At 38.4% G+C, this 12,174-nt stretch overlaps 1 protein-coding gene across 2 annotated transcripts in view; it reads left to right on the top strand.

Moving 5' to 3' along the window:
* DENND2C (DENN domain containing 2C) overlaps positions 1 to 10,790 on the top strand; it is an 84,606-nt gene extending 73,816 nt beyond the window's left edge. The window contains exons 13-19 of one of the 2 annotated variants that reach the window (XM_027866783.1): positions 2,403 to 2,551; positions 3,096 to 3,273; positions 3,650 to 3,691; positions 4,395 to 4,500; positions 6,895 to 7,134; positions 8,257 to 8,343; positions 9,206 to 10,790. In XM_027866783.1, the coding sequence (XP_027722584.1) occupies positions 2,403 to 2,551; positions 3,096 to 3,273; positions 3,650 to 3,691; positions 4,395 to 4,500; positions 6,895 to 7,134; positions 8,257 to 8,343; positions 9,206 to 9,237 (834 nt within the window). In that variant the 3' untranslated portion in view covers positions 9,238 to 10,790. The remainder of the gene's footprint in view (positions 1 to 2,402; positions 2,552 to 3,095; positions 3,274 to 3,649; positions 3,692 to 4,394; positions 4,501 to 6,894; positions 7,135 to 8,256; positions 8,344 to 9,205) is intronic. The other variant, XM_027866784.1, reaches the window with a different exon arrangement.
* Positions 10,791 to 12,174: the final 1,384 nt, after the last annotated feature.

Genomic DNA, 12,174 nt, shown 5'->3' on the forward strand with positions numbered 1-12,174 from the left:
TCCAAGGGTGACTGTTAGAGGACAGTGATGCCCTCAAGAGACACAGAGAACTCTGAAGGAACACTGGATTTGTGAGGAAAAATAGAATAGTAATGATAAGCTATCAAGAAGGCTGTAGCTGTGTATTTCAAGAGACTTACTGGCACCTTGAAAGAAATGCTTAATGAGGAGAACATGTTTAAATCAATTAACACCTAAGCAATAACCATCCAAAAATAGACTTTTGGAAGTGTAAAATGGACAACAACAGAACTGGAAAATATTTTCACAAAAACACATCTGATATTAATGAAACACAGAGCCCTTCATCCAAAGGAAGCTATAGTATGATTAACAATTCTTTTTTTTTTTTTTTAAAGGAAAAGGATGGATAGATTTTCTCTGAGCACATGATAAATGGGTTTAAAACTTAGCAGAAATACTTCTGGAATAGTTATCACTTTACTGAACAAGAAAGTAAAGGCTGACAATAGGTACATACCACCAAATCTATCAAATGGAACCAAAAGAGATTTACGTCCAGATGGAGTTTATTAAATTGCTAAAATCTGGATGTGAAAATCAAAAGTCCCTCCATAGACAACAACCACATGAATGCAACTAAAATATGTCAACAAAGAACGGAATAAATAGCTATGATCATGCATGTTTTTAAAAATGAAAATGGAGGGGTTTATGCTGGCAGTTCAGGATCTGATTATCACCAGGAGAAATCATAGAAATATTATCTTGAAGGAGCACTGACTTATTGATCAATGTATATTTTGCAAGTAAAGGTAAAAATAATGTAGTACATCATTACAGGTTGCAAAAGTTTACCACCTGCCAAATGCCTAATAACATATGATCTAATGGCTATAATTATATATCAGAAGTTCATCATCTTTCATGAAGTAACAGATGGCAAATCCCTATGCTCCAAATGCAGAACTTAAAGTAACCTTAAGGATTCAGCAAATAAACTCTGCTGGAACCAGAGCATCATTATATACAAAAGTATTGCCCATAATCACCTGAACATAGCACTGATCCAGAAACATTTATGAACAATGTTCTTGATGAATGTTACCATACCAGATATTCATAATCTTCAAGTTACATGGAATGAAAAGATTTCAAAATGTAGAGACCTGGCAGAAGAAATCAAAACCAGGTAGGAAGAGGATGAGGTATATATGCTCCCCATCATCCTGTCTGCTACTTGAGTTGTCCCAAAGCTGCAGTCAGTGAGCTTGTAAAAGAGAAGCTTAAATCTCAGTATTTTATTCAGTTACAAAAAGCAGTTATTGTATTCTCCTGTGCAAAAGTCTAAAGAACATAAAATATGAATGAATAATAACATATTCTAGGACCATTTCTATCAGAATTCTATTAAAAATGAGTACTACAAGAATAATAACGATCATAACATGTATACATCACTTTAAGATTTAGAGAATGTTGTGTGTATATTTATAGTCTCATCCGACCCTTACAACAATTTGTAGGACCTTCATCACAGGGTGGTTGTGAGAATCAAATGAGAGAATTATGTAGTGTAATGTTGAACACCTTGAATTTGAGATACCTATTAGGCAGGTGATAAGCAGAAGGCAACTGGTAATGTGGGACCAGAGTTCAGGAGAGAAATGAGGACTGGATATATATTAATCTTCAGTGCAGAGATGATCATTAAATACCCATGTAACTGGATAAGGTCACTGGGGAAGAAGGTAGAGAAAAAAGAGGGCCTCAGACAGAGCCTTGGGGGATAGCCAGTTTAGGTTGTGGTATATTGATTGCTACAGCAAAGAGGAGGAATGGTCTGACAGATAAAGGGAAAGAACTAAAAGAGAGTAATGTTTTGGAATTTGGGGAAGGAGAGCATACAGGAGGGAGGAGATGATTGCGCAAAACTGCAGAGATCAAGAATGAAGACTGAGAAAAAGGCTCTCAGATTTAGCAGGTAATTGTTAGTAACTTGGAATCAGTGTAGTAGGAGTTGGAAATTATGTTACAAGTGGCTGAGAAGTGAGTGAGAAAGTGGAGGCAAAAAGCGGAGATGGCTTTTTCCAAGAGATTGGCTGTGAAGGAGAGATACAGGATGTTGTTCGAGCAGCTAAATGTCTTCACTGATCTCTGAGACGGCATAACCCTAGACCCAAGAAAGCAGTAGTACTCTTCCATATTTCTATAGGTTTTTTAAATAACGTAATGATTTAGTATGGAAAATGAAAATTGTATCGAGGCCTGGTTGTCAGAAGGGAGATGGATTTAGAGCAGGAATTTAAAGTAGTGGATTGTAGGGCTAAGGCAGGAAGCCTTTCAGGAGACATTCATCTCTTGTATTATTGATAGACGTAGATATAGTAAAATTAGAATGTTTTTGCATTATCTCTTCCAACATCTTCTTATCTTCACAGTCAATTGAACTCTGCCGACCACTGGATTCTCGGCTTGAACATGTTGATTTTGAGTGCCTATTTAAATGTCTAAGTGTATGTCAACTCATCCGAGTGTGTGCCTCACTCCTTTTGGAACGAAGGGTTATATTTGTTGCCAACAGTTTGAGGTAGGATATTAATATAATACTTGACTTTACACTTCTCTTTTGCTTTATTCTTTTTCTTTAATTTGGGCATCTTATTAAAATATTTATATATAGTTGATCAAGCTAATTAAAGTATTTGAGAACTAGGTGATCCAAAATAATGAATAATACAGAAGTCATTTAGGTTTGACTTGGACAGTCTCTCTTTTTGCAGTCGACATGGCTTTCTAGTTGATTTTGTTTAGGCAGTTTAAATTAGTTTGCATTCTCTGAGCATATAAATTTACTACAGGTTTAATGATAGAGAAGAGTCTACAATTTAAAATAAAACTAATTTTGAATTTAATTTATAATTAAAATTGAGAATTCCATTATAAATTCAATTAATTTGAAACAATTTATTTAAATTCAAGTGTAATTGAATTTAACTCACAATTAAAAATGAGAAATTAGGAATGGATCCGTGAGAATAAGAAGTAAACTGTAACTTCACTTTTTATGTCATACTTGCCTGGGCTTCTGTGAATCTTTCTGTAAGACACTGTTTACTTTCTTCTCTGGCCAGCACTTTGTCTAAATGTGGCCATGCTGTGGTAGCCACACTGTATCCCTTCACCTGGCAGCATACCTACATCCCAGTCTTGCCAGTCTCCATGATTGACATTGTGTGCTCACCCACCCCGTTTCTTATCGGCATCCTGTCCTGCTCCTTACCATTACTCCAGGATCTGCCCGTTGAAGAGGTAAGGGGTGGACGGATAAGGGGGAATGATAGTTTAATGTCCAACACGTAAAAATTCTTAGTATGTTCTTCCCACAATTGAAAAAGAAATTATACTAATCTAAGAATATTGTAACACAGGTAAGTACCACATCGTGTCATATTTACTACAGCAAGTCAAACTTGTTTTTGTGTTACATGAATAGGATGGCCTGCTGAAAAGGAAACAGGCTCAAAACCCAAGAAATATCCCAGGTGGATTTTTCAATAGGCCAGAGCTTTGAGTCACTTTCATGAAAACTGTTCCCACTGTTTGTAAAAACCACAACCCTCTTCTTGATTCTGCAAATTTTATGTGAATGACTCAGTTTAACCTGCCTGACGCCTTTCTCCAATAGGTGCTGATTGTTGATCTCTGTGCAGACAAGTTCTTGCAAGAGGTGAGTGACACAGAAGGAGATTACATAATAATGTTTGGGGAGACAACTTTCAATAGAACTTTTACAGAAAAACTAATTTTCTCAGAGGAACTGACTCAGACTTTGAGGTACTCCACATACTCAGTTTTATTTGCAATGAGTAACCTTAAGAGTTATGGCCCATCATACAAAGCTAGTTTGAGAAAATGGGGCTGCTTTGCAGGAATCTAACCCAAACAAGGAAGAAAGCTTTAGTGTAAATACCATCTTCAAGAAGAGAGCTGCTCCTTGCACTACCTTTCTCTAAGTGCGGATGAATTAATGTCAGCCTACCGAACATGGCATAATTTGTGTCAGGATGGAGGTTTTTGACAGTGCATAAAACAAAGTCTGAGCATTACTTAACAGTTCTAGCTCAATTTTAAAACCAACCAGCATTTCAGAGTTTAGCATCATTCACTGGAGAACAACTTTCTTATGACATCATGACACTTGAAGATGGAAGCTTATTTACAAAGTAAAAACTACGTGATCTTACTGGGTGATTTTTCTGATTGACATTAGTGGTTGTTATGTCATATTTTGGTTTTAAATCTGCTCTGTTTAGGAGAAATAGTCTTCCATATAGCTAAGAATAAAAAACACTGCTTTTTCTGGGTCTCAATCATGAGTGTTTGAGTGCCAATCTATAAATCCATGCACAACCCTACTACTATCTGTTTAGGTTTCTGATGAAGATGAAATTCTACCACCGAAACTCCAGGCTGCTCTAGTGCAGATTTTGGAAGAACGAAATGAAATCTTGGCTCAAGAGCAGAGTTCTCCACAAGGTACAAGAAAATGTGTTGACTAGATCCTATGATTCTGTGACTCCAAGTCAATTGGTGTTTAGTTACTGCTTACTTAATCAAACCTTTTCACCCTATTCAATATGTCAAAGGATACAAAAAGACAGAGGCCATGCCACTGAAGAAGTTACTGTGAAGCTGAAATGTTAAATAAAAGATGTATATTACATGAAACAACTGGAGAACCATAAGAAGTAGCACAAAACTTAGGGCCAGATTGTGGGGTGGGCTTAAAGGGTTAAACAAATTCAGGGAATGAAAAGGTCATTGTGGATTGGTATAATCAAAGAAGGCTTCTCCAGAGTAGGCAGGGACTTGAACTTGTCTTTAAAGTGTAGGATTTGGGTTAGCAAACAGGATGGGGAATGCATCCTATTCATTCAGCAATTAAGGAGCCACTTATTAAAAGACTACTGTATGCTAGGCACTGTGCTAGATCCTGGGGATGCAAAGGGAAAAGTGAGACCATCCTAGCTCTTAGAGAGCTTACATTTTAATAGGAAAATAGAGGACACATAGGGTGGTAGTGGCCAGGAAGGAGGAATTTGGTGTAGGAAGTCAGAGAAATTGTGAAAGGAGGCATAGAGCAGTAGATTGTCAGAACCTTTCCAGTAATGATGGTAGTACTAATTTGATTATTGCCTCCTGTTACTATCACAGGCACTACCATCCTCCCAGTCACGTTCAGTTTCTCACTCCCAGTATCCAATCCGCTGCCAAGTTATGTTGATTCTACCTTTACGATATCTCTCATGTTGACCTCTTCTCTCCTTTGGCATTGCCATCACCCTGGTACAGGCCCTAGCCTATTGTGATAACTTACTGATTTACCTCTCTGCCTCAAACCTCTCCCCACTCCACTCCATCCTCCATTCAGTTGTTAAATCGGATCTTCCTAAAGAGCAGGTTCAACAAAGTCACCATTTAATAAATTCCAGGGACTCTGATATTCAAAGTCCTGTATAACCTGGCCCCCTCCTATCTTTCCAGTCTTCTTAGACATTCCTCACCTCCCCCCCAATACATACATTAGGATCTGGTGACACTGACCTCCTTCCTCTTCCTAGAGAAAGATACTCATTCTAGGCCTTTTCACTGGTTGTTCTACTTGCCCCCAAAACTCTCTCTCTTGAAGAACAGCTCCATCTCCTGGCTTCTCTTAGGTCCCAACTGAAATCCTGTCTTTTATAAGAAGCTTTTCCCATTCCTTCTTAATGCTATAGACCATTCACTCTGAAATTTTCTCCAGTTTTTCATATATATTTAATTTGTACATAGTTGTTTGCATGTCTTCTCCCGTAAGTTCTTTGAGAGCAGCGACTGTATTTTTGCCTTTTTTTGTATCTCTGGCAGTAATCTTAGTACCTGACACATAGCAGGCATTTAATAAATGCTTGTTTATTGACTGACTCAGAGTAAGAGGTGAAAGAGGTAGGGTAAGGTATGGTGTTCTGGTGGATTGCTGGATGGAATGATAAATGGCCTAAGGCCGGCTAGGTATGATGAGATTAGGTGAGTTTTCATTTGACACCCACTAATAAAGATAGCTTGGCTCCAGAATGGAGTCCCAAAACTGAATGGATAAACTGTGAGAGGGCATGGATCACCTACTGGGTACAAAGCCACTGTGGAATATATAAGGATGATTAAGACTTACTTAGTTCCAGCTCTCATTGGACTTATAATCTAGGGGAATAATTTTGTTTTTTAATTTTTTTTACCATAATGGATGATAGTAAAAGCAGAGGGTTCATGACAATTATTTTGACTTTTTGACATTTAATCCTTTGAGAATAATGGGAAAAGGAGGACACATAATTTAGGGTCAGCTGATAGGATCTTCAATGCCAAATTAAATAGTTTGAGCATTGTATGATAGGTAGTTAGGGAGCTATTATAATAGTTAATTCATGTTTATTTAGCACTTTCAAGTGGTTCACAACATGTTTTCCTTACAGGCGACTGTAAGGCCAGGAAGAGAAAGAAAACAGGAGTGGTAGGAAAAGAACTAGGAGAGAAAGCAATGAGGAGAGCTTCAAGAATGAGATGATCAATAGTGTCATGAAGCACAGATGAGCACCATAAAAAAGATTTGGCTAGGAGTCATTGATGACTTTTGAGAGAGCAGTTTCAGGGGTAGCAGGTTGCAAGATTCAACCACAAAATTGCTGGGAAATAAAGCAGTGGGTACTTATTCAAGGAATCTGACTGCTATCTCTTCTAGATTTGATTTAGGGAAATCAGAACTTATACAGCTTGCTCCTAGGTCTTCTAATAGCTACTTCTTAGCAGGACCTATATACTATCTACCCTGACCAAGAACCATTTCTGTATCCACATAGCACAAAAAAAATCCACTTGTTTTATATTTTGCAGTAGATGTGACACTCAACACCCTGGTATCTGAAGCTTTTGTCAGATTCTTTGTGGAGCTGGTGGGACATTATTCTTTGAACATGACTGTGACAGAACGTGGAGAACGTGTATTCCAGAGGGAGCCATTCCGAAAGTCTCATACCTCTCGTAGTGTTCGTCACTTCCTGGATCTGTTCATGGAGACACAAATGTTTGCTGGCTTCATCCAGGACAGAGAACTTCGGAAGAGTGGGGTTAAAGGTTAGTCTGCACATATAAAGTCTCTTTCTTAGCGTATTTGAAAGAGTTGATAAGCTTTCTTTCCTCCACTGAAGTCTTATTCTAATATCTCATTGTGGCATACTTAAAGGGTTTTGAATACAGGCCTAGCAAAGTACTGTAAATACGTCGTGAGATTTAGTCTAGCTGAGTTTAGAGAGGCTCATTGTTATTGTTGTTGTTATTTAGTTGTTTCAGTCATGTCTGACTCTTTGTTGACCCTATTTGGGGTTTTCTTGGCAAAGATACTGGAATAGTTTGCCATTTTCTTCTCCAGCTCATTTTACAGACAAGGAAACTGGGGCAAACAGGGTTAAGTGACTTGCCCCGGTCGTACGGCTCGTAAATGTCTAAGGTCAAATTTGAACTCAGGAAAAGTCTTTCTGAGTCCAGGCCCAGCACTCTTACCCACCGTACTACTAGCTGTCCCCATGGCTCATTACCTCTCCAATATTGGTTACCAGATAATTAATTCTTTTGGTCACAACTTCTGAAGACCATTTATTATTGTGATCTGTGTTGGTGAAAGGAAGATCTACACTGATCAAATCACTATTTTAAAAAATATTACAATAAGAGTATTCCTTCCACCAACAAACCCTTCCTATCCTGTGTGATTTTTGTCTGTTTTCTCGTAAATCTTCTACAGAGACTTATATTCACCTAATGTCCTACTACAGTACCCCATCATGGCATGGGGTTCTTGATTGATTCAGGGTTCTTGAAGGGTATGCCAGCAGACTCTAATCCCTAGCAGATCCTACTCCAAGGCTTTTAGTGTACTTGGGTCATTGATAAACTGCACAGCTCTAAGGACCAGCCTAGTGAAGCAGAGTAAGATCCATTACTAGAAAACTGTTTAAACTTTTTGGCACAGCTATTCATGAAACATGAAAATATTCAAACCAGAGTAGTAGAGAAGCCCAAGGCTAATTCTTGCATTAGCCTAAAACTGAGGTTGTATGGTATGAGGTTCATTTGGCTCTAGGGGAGAGGCCTGATTTTTAATTATCTAGCTTGTCCAAAGAAAGGTAATTAAGTTCTCCTGCATTAGGTCAGTGTTTGGATGTAAGTTGGTTTCAACAGTATGAATTTCCCTCATAGGCCTGTTTGAAGTCCGGGCCTTTCAGTACTTGGAAGCAATTCCAGAGTCTGAACCCAGTGGGGTGAACAAGATTCTTCGAAGTCTTGGTGAGTTATTTTTTTTTCTTCAGACTCTTGCTCTACCTTACAAACTAAAAGATGAGTATAGAAGGGACCTAGCACAGAATAGGAATTCTTGCTTCTAGAGGAATCTTAGCTCAGTCTCCAGATCTAAACAATATTATTTTCAGATTCCAAGTTGCTTATAGTCAATTCTTAATTATCTCCGTCTATGGAATAACATACATGGAACTGACAAACCAAAATACCAAACCACTCCTATCCCTTCCCCCCTAAAAATAATTTTTATTTGGCTTTGGAATATATGTCCCTCTGTACTAATTAGATGTACTTTAAGTCACTGAACTTCTTTGGGTCTTGGTTTCCTTTATAAAACAAGAGAACACACTAGATAAACTAAAGAGGTCAAAGAGCTTAGCATAGTGCCTGGCATATAGTAGGCACTATAAATGCTTGTTCCCTTCCCCCTTCCCTTCTAAAGTAGGGGTTGTTAACCTTTTTTGTCATGGATACCTTTGGTAATCTGGTGAAACCTACGGACCCCTTTTCAGAATGTTTTTAAATGCATAAAATTACAAAAGAAAACAATTATGTATAGCTTTTTACAAAAAAAAGTTATCTAAATATTTGGAAAAATAATTTCACTGACCCAGGTTAAGAATCCTTGAATTTACAAGGATCTTTCAGGTCTAAAATGCTGATTCTGTGCTTTAGTTGGGTAAATATTGGAATTTGTGTTCTAAGAATACAGATCAACTGACAGACACAGACAGGTTTACCTCTGGACTTGGCAGAACTGAGTAACAGTGAATAAAATATTAGCCTTATAATGTATAGTGAATATAAATGAGTGATTTAAGAGTATGCTGTGCTTACTTTCTCCCTTTAGGAAATAAAATGAAGTTTCTGCAGAAGAAATGAAAACCTGAGTTTCTATACCTAAAATGGAACAGGAAATGCTATCCAGGTCCAGGTGCCAGGATGTACTGACTAGGATTCTATAGAATCCTTGGAAAAGCTTAAAAGATTCAAGGAAGCAGTCAGTCTAAGGATTTTACCCAGATACTGGCTTAGGAATCTGCATAATTGTTGAGGGCAGTCTGAAACCTATGTAGTCTTCATTTCATATCCAATTTTTTTGGAAAGAAAACAGTTCTGCTTCTTAATATTTAGGCTCATTCTCTGGTGCTTGGACTATAGGGAATTTGTTTTTCTCAAGAAAGTCTTGTTAACGTTCAGTTAAAATGAACACATTAGGTGAGCATGAGACTCATACTAAATTTTAGGGTAAGTGGGAAAGGTGGGAAAATGTCCTTAACTGATCTATGGCAGCTTTGCTATGTTGGGATGATTGGCCCAAGCTAAATATTATCTTCATGTTTTTTCCTGATGTTCTTTTTTTTGTGGGACCCCACTCCAATGGGTAAAGTCCTACTTTTCGACACTTTTTACTTATAGGATAGGCATCTTGCAGTCCATTCCTCCAGACACATGGGTATTCAGTCCCATGAGATTATGGTTATTAGAGATGTTTCCTATCAAACTAAAATGAACCAGTGCCACTTTCTAGCCGTCAGGACAAGGGACTCTGTACCCAGCAGAATGACACAAAATTTGGGCTTCTCCTTAAACCTTGTGTTTTTTGCTATAGAAGAGCTGAACCTCATGAGAATGTAACCTCATTCTAGGGTCATACCACTGACCTACCTGGACCCTTGGTACCCAAAGCAGTGCTAGTCTTTGGATAGAGAGACTGATCAGTGGCATTTAGTAACACTATGTTTAATTTTCAGACTCTGGAATCTCCATCCAATATGGATGTATTTAACCGGCACAAACATATTTATTCAAACTTAACAAAATCTTAGTCTGTTAGAATAAATTTTATTGCTATTCTCACAAGCAATGAGCTTGTGTTGGTTATTTTGTTCTGTTTTTCTGGCAAATTAGGATCTGCCTTCACAGCCTAACCAGGTACTTCTACCTGTATAAAACACTCAACGGCTGATGCTGTGTAACGTTAACTCCTATAATCTGGGCCTAGAGAGAAGCCCTATTATCTGCTTTGAAGCATACAGTAAGTATCCCATCCCAACAGGGCCCCTGTTAGACTGAACATCTGTCTAGTTGTTCCCTTCTAGAACTTCGCCCCTCTCTATTCCCAAAGGAATCTCTGATGGGAAAATGGAGTATTGATAAAATGGTGGGTGTGAGGGCGGGGGAAGAAATAAACTAAGCTAAATAGAGCAGGCTGGGGCCTGTTGGTCCCTCTGTGAGGAGACCCCCTGCCTCAGGGATGGGGTCCAACTTTACGCCTATAAACTGAGGATGATTCCTTGGACTGTTGTATTGTATTTTTGTAAAGTACTATGGATCGTGGGTACGTCTGTGACAGCAGAATTGCTCAAGATTTGTATAAAAAGTTGTTTACAGATTTTATAATGTTTCAAAGAATAAAAACATTTAAAAGGTCAGATTTTTTTTCTTTGAATGGAATAAAAGTCACATGCTGTTGCAAAGTGTTTTACTTTATTCAAATACAAAGTACTTGTGCCAAGGAATGTCTGAAGCCTGACTTTTAAGATCATAGCTAGGGGCAGCTAGGTGGCACAGTGGATAGAGCTCTGGCCTTGAAATCAGGAGGACCTGAGTTCAAATCCTGCCTCAGACACATAACACTAGCTATGTGACTCTGGGCAAGTCACTTAATCCCAATTGCCTCACCACCCCCCCAAAAAAAAAAAAAAAAATAGGGGCAGCTAGGTGGCTCAGTGAATAGAGCACGGGCCCTGAAGTCAGGACAACCTGAGTTCAAATCTGGCCTCAGCCCAAATACTTGACACTTACTAGCTGCGTGACCCTGGGCAAGTCACTTAACTCCAACTGCCTAAAAATTAAAAAAAAAAAAGAAAAGATCATAGCTTCTGGAGTGGAAAAAAACCTGAGTTTGGTTAGTCTAATTTCCTCATTCTACAAATGAGGAAATTGAGGTTTAAACACATAGGTAGAACTAAAAGGCAAAGTTTAAACCCAGGATCTCTTGTTTCAAGCCCAGCATTCTTTCCACTGTATCACTTGTTTCAAGCCCAGCCTCCTGCACTGTGTGTATCCTTCCTTCAAATATCTTTCTTGCCTTACATAAGAACTCTATGTTGCACTGCCCTCTTCTCACCTGGAGCCCAGAACCATGCTCTGCACAGTTGGCACAATGTTGAATGAATACCCTTTCAAACGTTGTGTGGTAGAAAGGGAACTGGATCTGAAGGCACAAGATCTGGCTATGGGTTTGACTTTTTTGGCTCTGCCACTTACAGTGGGAGGAAAATTCTCAGCCTGTGTTTCTTGAGTGCCCAGGGGGCATGTCACCCACTAGAAGGTCTAAAAGACAGGAGGTCAGAGTAGTCAAACTATGAAAGTACGAATGGATGTTCTCTATAGGAATTGCTCGATGCAGTATTTGTAGAGTCCTTTGAACCTAAAGGGAGCTGTGCACAACATGGCTTTGCATATTCAGCTTGGTTGAGTCTTGTTTTGTTGAGTGGGGAGGAAGTACGTAATTCCTGGTTTTATTATTTAATCTGAGGCAGAATGGGGTCAGAATTCTATCAAACTGATAACAAGATTACTTTTTTCCTTCAACATAACATGCTTAACCATAGAAGTCTTTCAATTCCAAAGAATTCCAGAAAAAAAAATGCTATCTACATCCAGAGAACTGATGCACTGAGTGCAGACAAAAGCATACTTTCTTATTTTTACTTTTTTCTTTGCAACATGGCAACATGGAAATGTTTTGCATGATTTCACATGTATAATTGGCATAGTATTGTTTGCTTCTTAATGGCTGGGTGAGGGACT

The sequence above is a fragment of the Vombatus ursinus genome, unplaced genomic scaffold, assembly GCF_900497805.2.
Source record: "Vombatus ursinus unplaced genomic scaffold, bare-nosed wombat genome assembly UNPS02014782.1, whole genome shotgun sequence".
In the NCBI taxonomy this organism is placed as follows: Eukaryota; Metazoa; Chordata; class Mammalia; order Diprotodontia; family Vombatidae; genus Vombatus; species Vombatus ursinus.